Genomic DNA, 17,788 nt, shown 5'->3' on the forward strand with positions numbered 1-17,788 from the left:
TTGAGTAGGCAATGAAGGCACACACTTTCCCTTACTGTTTTTTTTCCTCTTATATGGTAGTAGTGTAGTTCAAAGCATTGATTACACTTCAGTTGGCTGTTCAATCAATAAAAATGCAAAGCGAGGAGCCATCAGCCGGAACAATACACGATTCTTCCTATCACAGTATACACATTGTTGACAGGTAGATTAATCATCTTTGGTATGACAATTCAATTAAAAAAAGAACTATACTGGCATATGGGTCATTCCATGCCAACTCACTTAGGACCTCCCAGTCCACGTCATGGATTTTCTTGAAAAAATTCATGTAAAAACTTCTATTAAATTCATGGGGCCTTGCAAAACCCTATAGTTCTACTCCAAATACTTTTTTTAGTTACGAGTTTTTGAAGCTAAATTTCATCATTTTTGCGATTCTTTGTATGTGTATTATAAACCTCACCAACTGCTTATTTTTCACTGGATTGGGTTGAAATTTGTACTGAACATCCAAGAAACCCTAAGGATAGTTTGCAACATGTATTCATGTAAATAGTTGTTGTTGAATGTTTTACAGTAATCACATTGATAAAAATAAATATTTTTTTTTACCCAAATGAAGAATCTTCCATTTTCAAAATATTGAGCGACTCTGTTTGCTGTTGGGATGCAAGTTGAAGGGATCACAACACTGTTTCTGAAGAACGCTACATTTCACCAAAAAGTACTTTTGGTGATGCAAACACACTGTGGCATCATCTGTCAAGTCAGAACATCCACTTCTTGACTTCAATAGTTCCTTGTCTGTTCCCAACTCACAAGGGCGTAGTTTTGGTCGCAACGTTGGTAGGGACACAACAACCGAGGGGATATTGGAATTATGTAAAATGACTTCACTCCAAAGATAATTTGAACGAGTTCACTCAAATATTGGTAGGGACATGTCCCTACCGTCCATATGCAAAATTACACCCTTGAAAAAAGATCAAAGATCAAAACTTGAAAGATCAACTTTTCCATTAGTGTAGGCTGTCTTGTGACAGTTGGCTTCTTCTTCTAGGCTTTTTCCAGTAGAGCAGGGCTCCATGCTCTCACTATCACATCAGACTGCTTAATGATGAAATGAATTATGATTGCACTCTTTGATATACTTCTGGGTATGTTGCAATCCATTTTGTAATAATCTGCCAAAACCTGTTTCAGGTGGGACTAGCCCCGACTTGCTTTATTGTTTTATAATGCTACTACTTGATGATGTCAGAAATTAGATCAGAAAAGTTTGAAACTGCAAAATAACATATGTGTATTGAGCTAAGGAACTAAGATGGATATTTTGTCCAGACACACGGAACAAGATGACATCATCTAGTATGCAACAAACCAAGCCATTACAAGCTGTAACTTGCAAATTTCCTGAACCCAATGACAAACAGGCTCAATAGGTATCACACAGAGATAGAAAACCTTGAAGTCAACATCGTACAAATATCTACCTATGAAATGAAATAAAACCACTGAATGTAATATTACAGCCAGTGAAAAGTACAAAATATTAGTGATTTTCAAAAAATTATTAAATGATGAAGCAGTAATATAACATTTTTAATTTTTTTATATATCTGCAATGAATATTAACACTTTCCCATAAAAAAAATTTCAAGGAAATTAGAATAATGCTTCTTGGGAAAATATACAGTCAAGATATTTTAAAAAGTGGGGTTTTCAGCTCCGAAGCTATATCTTGAATGTTTTACAGTAATCAAATTAATAAAGATAATTTTTTACTCAAACGAAAACAAAAAACAAAAACAAAAATTAATATCTCCACTAGTTTTCACTTTCTTGCAACCAAATTTTGATTTTGTGTAGTATTAATATAGTTCTATCACATCTAGAAGTTATTTGGTCCTGCATAAAAAATTGAGTGCCACAGATATAGCTTGAAATTTAGCTTAGAGGGCCAAACTTCAAAAACTCATAACTAAAAAAAGTATTTGGAGTAGAACTATAGGGTTTTGCAAGGCCCCATGAATTTAATAGAAGTTTTTACATGAATTTTTTCAAGAAAATCCATGACATGGACTGGGAGGTCCTAAGTGAGTTGGCATGGAATGACCCATATGCCAGTATAGTTCTTTTTTTAATTGAATTGTCATACCAAAGATGATTAATCTACCTATCAACAATGTGTATACTGTGATAGGAAGAATCGTGTATTGTTCCGGCTGATGGCTCCTCGCTTTGCATTTTTATTGATTGAACAGCCAACTGAAGTGTAATCAATGCTTTGAACTACACTACTACCATATAGCTCTACTCCAAATACTTTTTAAATTGTGAATTTTTGAAGTTTGGCCCTCTAAGCTAAATTTCATCATTTTTGCGATTCTTTGTATGTGTATTATAAACCTCACCAACTGCTTATTTTTCACTGGATTGGGTTGAAATTTATACTGAACATCCAAGAAACCCTAAGGATAGTTTGCAACATGTATTCATGTAAATAGTTTTCTTGAATGTTTTACAGTAATCAAATTAATAAAGATAATTTTTTACCCAAACGAAAACAAAAAACAAAAACAAAAATTAATATCTCCACTAGTTTTCACTTTCTTGCAACCAAATTTTGATTTTGTGTAGTATTAATATAGTTCTATCACATCTAGAAGTTATTTGGTCTTGCATAAAAAATTGAGTGCCCCAGATATAGCTTCAGAGCTGAAAACCCCACTTTTTAAAATATCATGACTGTATATTTTCCCAAGAAGCAATATTTTAATTTCCTTGAAACTTTTTTATGGGAAAGTGTTAAAATTCATTGCAGATATATAAAAAAAATTAAAAATGTTATATTACTGCTTCATCATTAAATAATTTTTTGAAAATAGCTAATATTTTGTACTTTTCACTGGCTGTAATATTACATTCAGTGGTTTTATTTCATTTCATAGGTAGATATTTGTACGATGTTGACTTCAAGGTTTTCTATCTCTGTGTGATACCTATTGAGCCTGTTTGTCATTGGGTTCAGGAAATTTGCAAGTTACAGCTTGTAATGGCTTGGTTTGTTGCATACTAGATGATGTCATCTTGTTCCATGTGTCTGAACAAAATATTAATCTTAGTTCCTTAGCTCAATACACATATATTATTTTGCAGTTTCAAACTTTTCTGATCTAATTTCTGACATCATCAAGTAGTAGCATTATAAAACAATAAAGCAAGTCGGGGCTAGTCCCACCTGAAACAGGTTTTGGCAGATTATTGCAAAATGGATTGCAACATACCCAGAAGTATATAAAAGAGTTGGCAAGGGTGTAATTTTGCATATATGGATGGTAGGGACATGTCCCTACCAATATTTGAGCGAACTCGTTCAAATTATCTTTGGAGTGAAGTCATTTTACATAATTCCAATATCCCCTCGGTTGTTGTGTCCCTACCAACGTTGCGACCAAAACTATGCCCTTGTGAGTTGGGAACAGACAAGGAACTATTGAAGTTGAGAAGTGGATGTTCTGACTTGACAGATGATGCCACAGTTTGTTTGCATCACCAAAAGTACTTTTTGGTGAAATGTTCTGTTCTTCAGAAACAATGTTGTGATCCCTTCAACTTGCATCCCAACAGCAAACAGAGTCGCTCAATATTTTGAAAATGGAAGATTCTTCATTTGGGTAAAAAAAATTATTTATTTTTATTAATTTGATTACTGTAAAACATTCAAAAACAACTATTTACATGAATACATGTTGCAAACTATCCTTAGGGTTTCTTGGATGTTCAGTACAAATTTCAACCCAATCCAGTGAAAAATAAGCAGTTGGTGAGGTTTATAATACACATACAGTACAAAGAATCGCAAAAATTATGAAATTTAGCTCAGAGGGCCAAACTTCAAAAATTCACAATTAAAAAAGTATTTGGTATATATATGTATATGATTTTGCAAGGTCCCATGAATTTAATAGAAGTTTTTACATGATTTTTTTTTCCCCATGACATGAACTGGGAAAAATTCTGAATTCTGGATGAGTTGGCATGGAATGACCCATGTACAGCCCCACGATTGTCATTAAGTATGTGTGCCCTGAGAAAAATTCATTTTTCACTGTGGCTGAATTGCAATGGTGATACATCAATGGTAGTAAGCAGTAAGATCCAAATAATATTAAATGAGGCACCATGCTTCCTCATTTTCCCATAATCCTCTGCTTCAGCACTCTGCACGGGCAGATGTGTTTGGTCATATTCAGTGAAGTAACCGTGCAATATGATTTGATTCTGGTTGCTTTTATTGAGTAATTGTTAATTTAAAATGAGTCTGGCATTTTGCACAACTCTTTGGAATATGGCACGCTGTGAACTGGTAATGACTCTAATGGGGTATCGCTTTGCCTTTCCCTGTGAGAGAAAGGAATGGTGTAAATGATCATCATTTCTCCAGCTGCTACAACTGCTGCCCTGTTGAAGATCGTACAATAGAGGCTGTAGAGTCCTTGTGTGTTCCCCGCATCCCTGGACTCTTACCCTACCACGGGAGGGTTGATTGGAGAAAAAACAAATCACACGTACACCCATAATTGGTGGTTGGAGAGCAGATTGTCCTTGGGAGTGGTGTGTTTTCCACTGTATGGACAAGTTTTTAATTTGCAGCTGCATAAAGACAACACAACAGGCCAAATGAGTCAGCCAGAGATGCCCTGCGCTTTGCATTGTGGGTCTGCATCTGACTGAGTCTGGCCCCAGTGTAGACACTTATAAACTTGTGACAAACACTGCTATTGGACACCACCTGTAAAACAGAAAAATAAACCACATAATGTTTCCATAACAGAGGAAAGGAAGTGACATTCTGGGGCAAATACACTGATGGAAATGATATTTAAAGAAGGGTTTCAAAATGTCACATCACCACAGACGGTTAAGCTGCCTAAACATTTCAGCCTGTCTCACCACTCTCCCTCTACATCCATCCTTTATGACATAAACTAACATCTTAAAACACTGAATAGACACATCACCACTATGCCTCAGTTCCCCAAGCCTCAGTGAATAGGTTAATGAAGCCATATCTTTGATTTAAAAAGATAATAAAGCTTAATGCGAAAGACAAAATGGACTACCACACCAGCTGGGTTTTGAGGAATATGTAAAGACTATGTGACTGAAAGAGAAGTTCCCCAGCACGTTATGCAACACCCAATACATCTGAAATATTGATGCGTTTTTGTGTCAACATAATGCAATATTCTGAGCCAACATGCTTTTATTATTACTAGTAATATTTTTTATTTTAGTTATGGCTCAGACAGCAAGGGGCTTGTCTTGAGTGCAGGCTGCACCCTACAGCCCGGGGTCAAAACCAGCCCTGTTTTCTGCCAGCAATGACCGGGATAAATTGGAATAAAGGATAGGGATGGGTGGCTTTGTCGGGGGGCCTGCACTACTTCACCCTTGGCACCCTCTGACTGGTCATGTGACTGAGAGTTGCTCAAATAATGTCAGTGCATCCTCCAATAAGTATCCACTTCACTGTATTGCTTTGTGGTACCCGCAGCACAAAAACAGTCACGTTGGCATCTGGGTGAAGAATAATGAATCTTGCTACATTTTCATCGTTATTTTAATGAAGCCTACTAGTATTCCTGACTTCTCCCAAAAGACTTTCTCTTTGTTTCACAATATCAAAAATATTATGCAACAATCAAGCAATCATTCAGTCCAGTTTTATCAAATATAGTGCTCTTGTGGATATATAATACTGTAGTATTATGTTATCAGAGAGATACTGGTCGAAATCTATCCTTTGATATATTGTTTGATGTGTGGGCAGTATTAGAGAATGTATTGTATGATAAATGCTGAGTAAAGGTCACAGTGATGTGGCTTTTTAGTTCCTGTCCTGTCTGCTTTTTCCTTTCCAGGCCCCATATTTCTGGCCCTCGAACTGCTGGGAGCCAGAGAACACAGATTACGGTAAGAGCAGCCCCGGCTCCCAGACCGCACACCTTCCTTCCCAGGGCCATTTAGCGGACAGGACAGCTCATCTTCTCCCTCAGTTATCCCTCGTGACATTTAGCCTCTGGATGGACATGCTGTTGAAGGGGTGGAGCTGGGTTGAGCTGCAGATAATGACTTGCTTCAGACTGGGTTCTCTCTGTCTCCCTCCCCCCTGCCTCTCTCTCTCTCTCTCTCTCTCTCTCTCTCTCTCTCTCTCTCTCATCTACGGCAGCCATTTACCTCTGCAAGCGGACCATGCAGAATAAGGCCCGCCTGGAGCTGGCCGATTATGAGGCGGTGAGTGGCTCTTTATGTCTTTATGTCCCCGCTGTCTGTGAGTCACGCCCGTGGCGCGGGTGATGGGACATGCTCGGCGGCCGTGTGATATCAGCCGCTCTTCCTTTGAGCGGATCCTTTAACCCACCGCCGCGGTCACTCTGTGAGTCCCTCCCTGTCCCTTCAGAGCCGGGGCCCAGGAGCTGCATGTCATATAAATGACTGTCAGTTAGACGTATGAATTATTTATTTGCCAAGCAGATGCCCATACTTTTGTGGGGGGTGGGGGGAAGTTACAATTTTATATATTCTGCACAGATTCACACAGCTGAATTTTTAATAGAGCAATTTCATTACAGTACCCTGTTCCAGGGTACGCCATCGCTTGCCCTAGGGGAAATCAAAGTCTTGGCCCCCAGGAGTCCAGTGCTCCAACCTATACATCACACTGCTACCCCATCCCGCCATCTGAAAAACTAGTACAAATCAAGTTGGGATTTTCTCTAACTCTCACTCCCTCTCTCTCTCCCTCCCCCCCCCCTCCTGCAGGAGAACCTGGCCCGTTTGCAGAGGGCCTTTGCCAGGAAATGGGAGTTCATCTTTATGCAGGCAGAGGCGCAGGTCAAGTAAGTGTAGTTTCCCCGGCAACATCACAAAAACAACCCTACTACACGAAGGCTGAGAGCATTAACGGTGGGGTGTTTGTGTGAGAAGTGAGCTTGGCCTCTGGAAGAGATCACATTGACTCCAGACTGCTCTTCAACTATTCCTGTCAATTTTTCCTGAGACTGACTATTCTCAGCTGAGCAAGCCTGTCTTTCCTTACATGCAGTGCTGCTCATGCCATTGTGTCTTGTGCCAATTAGTTTATTACACGACTCCCTCACGCTGCTGTATAAAGCATTGCCGTACTTCTCTGTCAATTGTGTGCCACTTCTCTACCCTGGAGCGGCTGGGTTGCAGGTACCACGATGCTAACATTGTTGACAGTTCATTAATCACCGTCTTCCCACCTGACGCTCTGGAACAACCCCATCTGGTGGCAGACAGGTGTAAGTGCAGCAAAATGCCAGAGTTGGTTCGTAGCATCAGTATGTTTCAGAAATACATGAGCGTGAGCACATGAACCCCAAAAGTCTCATGGTGAAGCCCAGTAAATATAAGTCATTTTGCAGGAGGTAGTAAAACAAACTGCTATAAAAATGCTTATAGCAGTGGTGAAGGGGCTGGTAAAAGCAGCAAGGAGCTGCTTAGTAAATGTCAGTTATGTAAGACACAGGTTCCCCTTACAGCAAGATACAGCATTTATGAGACAACGAGGCAGGCCTCATTGTACCTCACGCTTTGGGATGCACTTTGTTGCTTTGAGTCAGAATGACAGGATTTTGGGTTGTTAAGCGTCCTCACTTCCTGTCTTCAGGATTGACCGGAAGAAGGACAAGACGGAGCGCAAGATCCTGGACAGCCAGGAGAGGGCATTCTGGGATGTCCATCGGCCCGTGGTGAGTGTGTGTGGCCCTGGTCGCACTTTGACCGTGCACTTCACGGTTGGAAGAGGGAAATGGCCATTTAGAGTTGGTAGGGCTTGGCTATAGGCCAGGAATACTAATGCATTAGTACCATTTATTAGTGCTACAATGGGAACAGCAGCACCACACAGCAGATAGTTTCAGATTGTTCCTGTCACTACATTACATTACCTTATTGGCATTTTAGCAAATACTCTTATCCAGAGCAACTTACATAGGCTACATAGGCATTGTGGGTGAAGTACTTCGCCCAAGAGCACAACAGTGTTGCCCCAGCAGGGAATCGAACCAGCCCTGCTCCTTACCACTGTGTTACACTGCTGCCCATACCCTTGTGCACTGTAAATCTGTGGCAGTAGTTGTTAGGGAATAGGTTTGTAGATAGAAGGTTGCAGGCTGGGCCCTTGAGCCATTGTGTAAAGTACATAACAGCTGCATCAGCAAATATCCAGCTCTTTAAGTTGTATAGTGTGCAAAAATGTGATGTACTATAAGTCACTTTGGTTGAAGGTGTGCTGTATTCCAAGCATGTGAAGAACGTAGAGATGAAATCAGTGATGCCCCCTGTGAGCCTCTGCAGCGTAGCCACTGATAAGCCTGGTCATGTGACTGAAGCCTGATCATGTGACTCCCTTACAGCCAGGCTGCGTGAACACCACGGAGATGGATATCCGCAAGTGCCGGCGCGAGAAGAACCCGCAGAAGGTGAAGAAGGTAGGCGAGGAGGCCGCCAGGGGGAGTGGCATGTCCCGTGAGTCTGTGCGTCTGTGCTGGTGACGTCTCTGTCCTCTGTTCCACGTGCAGTCGGTGTATGGGGTGATGGAGGAGGCGCAGACGCAGAGTCCGGTTCACACGCCGTCGCAGCCTGTGCGAAAGACCACCAGGGAGGATGTGCAGAAGGAGGTAACACACACACATACCCCCACGCACACACATACGTACACCCTGACAAACATACTGGTGGACCTGCGATGTAATTACTGCCATAAATTAGGCATTTATCATTTTTACGCACAATGTAACTGTCTCCCTTTTATGTTTGTCCTTTCCTTCCAGATCTCATTTTTAAACACCCAGCTGGACAGACATTGTATGAAAGTGTCCAAAGTAGCTGACAGGTATGTGTAGAAATTGACAGAATTTTCTTCCTCTGGGGGCGTGGAGCTCTTCTTTTGTTTTTTGTTTTTTCTTTCCAACCAGAAGCTGAATTTTTGCTCTTTTGGTTTCACCTAGGTTACAACACTGTCAGACAGCTGCAAAGCACATATTACAGTTTTTTATAATCATTTTCACGTGTGTCTCAATACCATGTCCACTTTTTCAAAACACTTAACACATTCACCATATCAGTCAACTATGTGAACTAAACTGTATACTTTTGCATTGCTTTGATGCAAAATGCATTCAATCACCACTTCTTCTGAAATTCATGAACACCTCTCTCAGTCAATGTTCACCAGCAGCAAAATTCTGTGTAACTACAGCAAATTTTGCAGACATTTAGATACTCTGTTCAAAACAGTTAACTTTCAGTTCAAAACCTAACAAAATTTAGATCACTGTAGATGGAAATGTTGCTTCATTTTGACAGACAAATGAAACTATATGCTGGAAATAAGACAGATTATCCTGATTTTAGCAGAGTTTATTCAGTTTTTTGTTTGCAACCTTGTTATCATCTATACAAAAGTGGTCATATTTGCATTGAAATGTATATAGGAAAAATATAGATGTAGTTGTTGCTGAAGAGATTTTTCCACTATTACTGCTATATATGTAAGTCATGGGCTATCAGTGAGAGAAAGTGACCCAAGAATGCAACTACAGTAAATTTACCACACTCAATAGTGGTATCTACAGTATTGTGACAGGCAAAACAACAGATCAAAAAGTTTGTTCTTGGTGTCATGATATCTGCTTGGCTTCAAATATTTATGGGGCGTGGAGGATTGTAGGGGTGGATAAGGTATGCCAAAGATTTTTTTCTAAAGGTTCAAGGCAAGAGAATGTTGCAGTAAATGTGAAATTCATAAAATTTTGACCCAAAGTACAGAAGACACCATGGATCAGCATGAGAGCTACAGCAGACTTTTAATGGTAGTATCATGTGTTGTTGTTTCACTTACTGTACTGGAAATGAAAAGCATCTGACTTTTTGTTGTACTATAGTATACCTCCAAAATTGTAGCATAGAGCTGTCATGAGGCATATTGCAGCATTTTAGATTTATTTGTGTGGTATTACAATATGTACTGTAACCTTTACTTTACTTTACTTTTTTGCAATGCAGTACTAACTTATGCAAAAACAGAGGATACAGCAACACATAATATATGCATTTTGCAATGCTTCAAGTTGTTTCTGTTCTTTAGTCCATTGTATTTTGAGTGACAAAGTAGTCTTGCTGGGAGAGAGCATTCGCTATAGTTATGGCAGCATGAGTCACTTTTGGGTGAATTATTAAGTGTTTTGGTGGTTGTAGTGCATTTTGCACGAAAGATGAACTGATGTGCTCGTATGCATGGTTGTTAAGCACACTTTGTTAAGAGTTTGAAAAAGTGGGCATGGTATTGGCCTAAGTATGAAAACAGTTATAAAAAAACTGTAAATGTGATCTTCCCTATTAGAAACAGAGCTCAGTACAACACCGGCTCTCCTTGTTTGGTGCTGTTGTGTTGGTGCCTCTTTTATCGGAAGCCAGGGGCTCTGTCAGGCATGATAGTCCTCACTGTTGACTGATGTTTATAAGGCTCAGTGGATGCTGTTTCACAACTGCAAAGAAAGCCCAAAAGTGCGGCCGTGTGTTAATGTCATGTTCAACCTTAATAATTGACTTGAATGAAGTAGCTGACAAGATGGCGGCCCTTATATAACCCCTCCACCATCCTACGCTCCCAAATCTCAGCTCTGGCCCCGACTTTCCCCAAGCCAATTACTGTGGTCTCCGCGGCTCCAGTTCCAAGGCGCTTAATCCTGGGTCAGTTATTGAGAGAGCTCTGGGCTTCCCCAGGCGGCTGTTCCCCCTCTGCAGGCCTGCAGATCTGAGCCGTGATCCTGATCTTCAGGCTGGAAGCAGGATTGATTAAGTTCTCTTTCCCAGCACAGGCAGGGTGACCCCCTGCACTCCATGGGGAGATAGCGTTGCTTGCTTCTGTGCACCAAAGGGGGGGTGGAGGTGGCGGGGTGAGGGCCAGATGTATCCAGATGTTTGGGTTGGGTACGGTTTGTGGGAGGAGTTATTGGGGGTGGGGTGGGGTGGGGTTGGGTGGGGTGGGGGGTTTGCAGTCGGCAGATACACTCTCCACTGCACAATGGGAAAGAGTCTCAAGAGTTTTGCTTCCTTCCTCCTTGCTTCCTTGGCACATTACTGTAATTCAGGGCTGTATGCCTCTCTTTCCTCTTAAACTATATATCATTCCAGTGGCCCAATTTGTAGTTTTACATGAGAGAAAATATAATGTTGTGCACCCACAGTAAGTTGCAAGTAGCAGCAAGTCCTGTGCTGATAATATAGACAAATCATTTATTGTACAAGAATGTCATCATTTTGCTTGTAACATCAGCTATCCATTACATTAAGCTCAAGTATCCCATCGGCATTAATTTGTGAAGCAGTGTTTTAAATGTCTTTACTGACAGCATAATAGGGACAATAATTGTTTGTGAACAGCACATTGACGCCTCATAATAAAAAAATAAAAATTAAACATCATCATTTACAGCATTTAACTGTGGCAGATGTGGTATCCTGCATTTATGATGTAAGTGGATGCAAATATGGTGACCATGCTGCCAGTGCAGGCCCCTAGCGTAGTTAGCCTCATGTGGTGTAATGGGAGAATGGATTGGGTGGATTGTGCGCTGGGTGGATTGTGCAGGGGTGTATAACAAGGACTCTGCTTCCTCCCTCGGCTGCAGTCTGATGGGCTTCACTGAGCAGTTCCTCGACTACGACCCCTTTGTGTCCATGCCGGAGCCCTCTAATCCCTGGATCACAGATGACACCACCTTCTGGGACCTGGAGGCCAGGTGAGCTCTACCCTGGCGGGTGTCCTGCTGAGCGGCCCCGTTTCCCCTCCCCCGCTTCCACCCCGCCTCCCGTGCAGCCGAAACGCTGTTTGGAAGCATGCCACGCGGTAGAGCCCCGGGAGAATTTCGGTGAGACGCAGTCCCCTGCATCTTTGTGCGCCAGATTCGCAAAGCCCCCCTCCGGCGTTTGGCTGACCTTGCAGAGCCAGGGGGCCGATCGTGCCCGTTAATCAGTCCGATTAAGCGTCGCTGGCGGTGAAGTCTGAGGACACCGTGGGCCCTCCGGGAGGTCAGACCAAAAGGTCTCAGAGCTCTCTCCTCTCCCCCGTCTTCACAGCAAGGAGCCCAGCCAGCAGCGGGTCAAGCGGTGGGGCTTCTCCCTGGACGAGGCCCTCAAGGACCCGGCGGGGCGGGACCAGTTCCTCAAGTTCCTGGAGTCCGAGTTCAGCTCGGAGAACCTGCGGTAAGAGTGGCACTGCGTACCCCTGTGAAGCCCCCCCACCACTGCCCCCCCCATATGTTCCAGCTGACTTAGCAGCGCTGTGCCTGATAAGCAAACAGGCCCTACTGCGTCACGGTGCGCAATCAGGAGGGGCTGCATTAGCTCCGCGTCATATCTGGGAGAGGAGACCCATTAGGAGGTAATGACCGGGCAGAGACACAGTGGGAGCGGGGAGTCACGGGGGAGGCGGATGATGTGGGGGGGGGGGGGGGGTGGTGGGAGATAATGCACAGCGCCACTGCGTCTACTTATCTCGCCTTCACTCCCCTCTATCTCCCATCATCCCATCTTCAGGCAATTCAGCAGAGTGGCTTTTGAATGGCAATAATGGAGCTGTGGGAGCTGTGGCAGTGCCTTGAGCGAGAGGGATGGGGGAGCTCTCTCGGTGGCAAGCTGCTGATGCGGCTCTAATGGATGTGGTTTGCTGTACAGGTTCTGGCTGGCGGTGCAGGACCTGAAACGACGCCCCCTGCAGGATGTTCCCGGCAGAGCCCAGGAGATCTGGCAGGAGTTCTTGGCGGAGGGCGCCCCCAGCTCCATCAACCTGGACTCCCACAGCTACGAGCGCACCAGCCAGAACCTCAAGGACCCTGGCCGCTACAGCTTCGAGGACGCCCAGGTGGGCCAGTGCCGCGTGGTGTAGTTCGCAACAGGCCTTCATGCAAGAACCAGGAGAATACAAAACAATAGTCTGGCTGAACAATTACGGAGGTTGTGTTTTCCAGGGATTAATGACTCAAGTAATGTATCTGAATGTTCCACCCTCCCCACATTCCACCAGTTCAGAGAGAATCAGAGCAGCTCTGTTTGAGGGCAAGAGTTTGTTAGTGTTAGTGCTGGTGTAGCGCTGTGTTCAGGAGGCTGTCCTGTGGGCTTCCTCTTCCCCCCGCCCCCCTCCTGTTTTAACACGCCTGGTTTAGAGGTCCCCAGTGCCCGGTGTTACATCACCACCCATCCTCCCCCGGGGGCCCGCACTCGCACTCACAGCCTCATACGCTCACACGCCTGCTCTCTGTCACGCGTGGACACGCGGTATCACACGCGCCAGGGCACACATACACACGAGCTCACATGCACTGCTGCACACGCACAAATGATCTCACACACAATACCGCACGCATGCACAGTCTCACACAAAGGCACGGTCTCACACGCACACACACACACACACACACGGTCACCCCTCTGTTCTGCCTCTTTCAGGAGCACATCTTCAAACTGATGAAGAGTGACAGCTATGCCCGCTTCCTGCGGTCCAACGCCTACCAGGACCTCCTGCTGGCCAGAAAGAAGGTGCTGCCTCCGTCCGACTACCATCTGCATGAGCATCCCTGTCACCGTAGAGACGTGTTGCTGAGTGAGGGCCAGTAGAGAATGCCACCTGCATTACCCCGCCCATCACCACAGACAGCCAGTTCGAGTTTGGGACGGCTAGAGCCGGTGTTCCTCATAGCACGATGTCCTTGATGAAGTCCCAGAGAGGGACTGGGGGGGATGCAGGGGCTTGCTCTGATTTAAAACCTCAGAGAGGACATACGTTTTTGTAGTGGTTACCAGCATGTTAGCCATTTTCAACAAGTATCCGATATAAACAACTAACAAAGTGTAGTGTTTCTCATATCGCTCTCATTTTTTATTTCTGAGAAACACAGCCTCAAGATAAATATGGGATTCAGTAATGCTGAGTTATTTTGTCTTTGTGGAGCACAAATCTCTGTCAGTTTAATCCAGTTACACTGACACTTACATTCATATCCACTATGAAGTGGGAGATTAGGCTGGTGTACTTTGATTCCTGAAGATTAGTGGATTTTCATCCGACTTAATGCACAGTAAACATTCACATCATAAAAAAACAAACCCATATGCTCGCTAAGTTGTACGTAGCACACGACTGCATATTAACCCTAACAGCCACACGTCTGTTGTGGTATGTTCCAGTGTGGCCACCAGATGGCGTATGTTGATAGTTGTGTACACCTATGTACATAAACATATGTTGAGTTTGTAAAACGCGTATGTAAAGTCTTGCATTTTTCTGCTTCTGCTCAGAATAGAGTACACTCCTTGAGTATTACTGCATGCATGCAGAAACTGGCAATGATACTACCACACATAAAGCAAGCTCGCAGTGGTTTCAGCTCTGAAACCAAACCACTTCCTCTTCACTTTGCAACCTCAAAGACAGATCAGTATAAATTACTACATTCTTCATTGGGAGATAATGGTATGTCCAGTGTTCTGTTGATGCTCTCTTCTACTGCTCACTCCTATGGCCTGCTAGGGAGACTGCAGCTAGCTAGCCAATGTTACGTTCGCAACATTGATGTGAGAAATTAGTAGCTCGCTAAACAGCTAAGAAATACATAGCTGGCTGGCAACAAGGCGAAACGTTTGAAAAATAAAACTGGTTTTTCTTTTTCTTCTTCTTTTTAGGCAGAGTAGACGCTACACTAGCTCTGTTTTTTTTTTTTAAATGGCGGTCACAAAGTTTTAGTTGCACTTATTGGCCATGATAATCCCGCCCCCAGCCCCTGACGTAGCGGTTCTTTGTTCAAGACCAGCAGAGTGTTGGTGCCGCTCTTGAACCAGTTTTCCTGGCCGAGAGCCGGTTCTTTGGCTGTCAAAACGCGAAGAACTGGTTCGAGATTAGGCACTGGCTCCGAACTGTGGCCCTCGAAATGTGTTGGTGGAAAAGGGGCATGTGTGAGGCCCCCTGCCCAAGGCTGATCTTTGCTTTGCTTTGTCTGTCTCTCCTCTAATCTCCACCCCCTCCATTACCCCCCACACCCACACCGCCTTGCCCCGCCCAGCAGCCTGAGAGCGAGCAGGGCCGCCGCACCTCTCTGGAGAAGTTTACCCGTAGTGTGGTGAGTACCGCGACCCCAAGCTACGGCCAAGACCTTGCGGGTGCACTCTATTCTGCGCACAGTCTCACTGCTGCACTGCCTTCCATGTATATCCTAACTGACCTGCTTTGTTAATGCGATTTTTTAAAATGTGCACTGGAAAACTAATCAGACATTGATGCAGGACATTAGTAAAATGAAAATAAGTGAGCTCAGGTCTAAATCTAAATGAAATAGAATGTTTTTGTAATTGACCCAGACTCTTGTCTTTTACGACAAATTGATTGTGCCCCTGCTTGTTGTGAAGCCTTTCCTCCAGACTCTGTAAATGTCTCAAATAGGTAACAGAGTGATTATTACTATTGACTCAGTACTGCTGCAGAGGTACGTTAGGTTCTGTTCTTTGTTTCATGGACTGAGATAAAGCTCTGTTCTGTTTAACCTGTACTGTTCATCAGCTCCCTCCCCTGAAGACCTAGATTTAGATTCAGCCTGTGTACCATATCACCTTGTGAACGCATCAACAACTGTGTCCCCAAACACTGAGGAGCTGCAACTTATAAGGAAGAAGAATTTAAACAGTTAATATAACAGCTGCATCAAAGAGTTCAGTAGTGGAGCTTCTTCTTTCCCTGCCCCCTCTCTCCATCTACCGTGGAGGAGGTGAAAAATCTGTTGTTAATTTAATTCGGTCACTGTGTGTTTAATGCCAGACTCCCACATAGCTTCCCCAAGGAGGATAAGATTGGTGTTTTACGCAGCAGTGCGCTAAACCAACTCATTCTGCCCAGAGACCACTCTATCTGATGATAAAGAGATACCTCCTCCTTCTTTCCAGCAGTTTTTTTCCTCCACTGGAACTGACCCAGTGATGTGTATCCTTGTCAGTAGGGGCCAGAAAGGGGAGGGGGCAGAGGGTTAATATTTGAGCTTCTAATGACTTTTTTGTAGTATCAAGTCACACAATGTTTAGTCAGACATGAGTACATATTAGTGCATGCCATCTCTCTGAGGTCTTTCTGCTGAATTCAGATGGGTGTAGCCCTGGTACTCTGCTCCATTTGGTTATACAGGCACCATTAGGAATCTCAGGAGTTACCACGTCTTTTTGACGACCCATCAAAGATCATGAGACTTTCACAAAGCTCTTCTGCTGTCAGATGTTCCCCTCCGCTGGACACCTCTGTCTCAGATGCTTCTTTTTTTCTCCCTCTTGCTCTGTTGTCTTCCCAGGGCAAGTCCTTGACCGGCAAGCGGCTGACAGGTCTCATGCAGTCCTCCTGACAAGACCTGGGCCCGGAGTAGATTAGAGACCACAGAGGAATCGCTGTCACGCATGGGGAGGGATACTGCGGAGCTGGGTTAGGGAGGAGGCGGAGCCGGGGGCGAGCTCAAGGGCCCACAGAGGGGGGACAGACCATGACAGCGAGAAAAAGCAGACCCCCCCTTCCACCCCCCCCCACCTCCTCGCACATCGTGCAGTGTTTGCACTTCAAAGGCAGTGAGCAATAAGTCGTCAGTAATACAACCAGGACAACACTGTCTTTCTGTAATTTACTAAGAAAAAAGCTACTCCTTTTTTATATTTACATCTATAAGCATATATAAGCAGAAAAGAATATAAAAACCTCCCTGGTAGTACAAGGTGTAACCTTACTGAAGGATGTAAACATGGTATGCTCTGTAGGTCCTGAGCTGTAGTTTATCACGAGGTGGAACGGCTTGTTTTGATCTGGCCGTAAACATTATTGCATGATTTATTTATTTTTATCCTTTCTTTTGCGGAGGTGAAGACGTTTGGAGATGGAGTTTGAGTAAAAGCCTCTTTGCTTCATTACATTCCAAGGGCAGACTGCCAGAAGGGCTGAATAGAGACTGCGATGTATCACTGCATGCCGCCTCAAAATGTGTCTGTGCAGTATTTTAGCTAGGACTGGGGAGGAATGGGCTTGAGATGTACAGTTGTGCTGGAAAGGTACGATGAAGACACTGGTGACTGATTTAATAATACTAGAAATATCAACAGAGGTCGCAGTCCATTGTAAAAACCTCTGTACTATTGCGTATAATACAAAACCATTTTACAGCATTTCACAAATATAGTGAGAATGGCGATAATAGTAATAGCAACATATACTATTCAGACGCTTAGTCAGTATTGCCATTTTTGTAAACAATGAATTAGTGGTCAAGGCACAAAACTAAGATGGGTCAATGGAAAAGTGTTTTCTATTGATCATTTCACATCTGCTCCAACTTGGCATCACAGAGAAAGCATTTTCTGCACCACAGGCACGGGCATTTTTCAAAGATCGCTGGCCATGTCAGGCAAGACTGACGCATTATTGTTTCAAATCGGTGTTGGTGTCTTGACTATCATGGCTGCTTGTCTTTGGCATTGATTATTTGGAAAAGGATGAAAATCACATGGAGGGTGAAGTTACTGACCTTAAAAAAGCATGGATGAAGAGATCTGTACAGTTTACAACTAGAGGTAAATCTGTTCGACAAAGGCATGAGTGGAAGTGTGATTTAAGGCATAAACGAAACACAGGTGCACGCAGTTTTCTCTATGACCCTTGATCATTGGCAGAACAAGATGAGTACTTAACAGAAAA

General features: G+C 43.6%; 1 protein-coding gene across 2 annotated transcripts in view; it reads left to right on the forward strand.

Moving 5' to 3' along the window:
* rgs6 (regulator of G protein signaling 6) overlaps window positions 1-16,625 on the forward strand; it is a 90,119-nt gene extending 73,494 nt beyond the window's left edge. The window contains exons 6-18 of one of the 2 annotated variants that reach the window (XM_036541859.1): window positions 5,910-5,961; window positions 6,218-6,282; window positions 6,811-6,887; window positions 7,682-7,763; window positions 8,430-8,504; window positions 8,595-8,693; window positions 8,847-8,908; window positions 11,709-11,819; window positions 12,157-12,282; window positions 12,754-12,940; window positions 13,525-13,614; window positions 15,135-15,191; window positions 16,404-16,625. In XM_036541859.1, coding sequence (XP_036397752.1) covers window positions 5,910-5,961; window positions 6,218-6,282; window positions 6,811-6,887; window positions 7,682-7,763; window positions 8,430-8,504; window positions 8,595-8,693; window positions 8,847-8,908; window positions 11,709-11,819; window positions 12,157-12,282; window positions 12,754-12,940; window positions 13,525-13,614; window positions 15,135-15,191; window positions 16,404-16,454 — 1,134 coding nt within the window. In that variant the 3' untranslated portion in view covers window positions 16,455-16,625. The remainder of the gene's footprint in view (window positions 1-5,909; window positions 5,962-6,217; window positions 6,283-6,810; window positions 6,888-7,681; window positions 7,764-8,429; window positions 8,505-8,594; window positions 8,694-8,846; window positions 8,909-11,708; window positions 11,820-12,156; window positions 12,283-12,753; window positions 12,941-13,524; window positions 13,615-15,134; window positions 15,192-16,403) is intronic. The other variant, XM_036541860.1, reaches the window with a different exon arrangement.
* Window positions 16,626-17,788: the final 1,163 nt, after the last annotated feature.

The sequence above is a fragment of the Megalops cyprinoides genome, chromosome 12, assembly GCF_013368585.1.
Source record: "Megalops cyprinoides isolate fMegCyp1 chromosome 12, fMegCyp1.pri, whole genome shotgun sequence".
Taxonomy (NCBI): Eukaryota; Metazoa; Chordata; class Actinopteri; order Elopiformes; family Megalopidae; genus Megalops; species Megalops cyprinoides.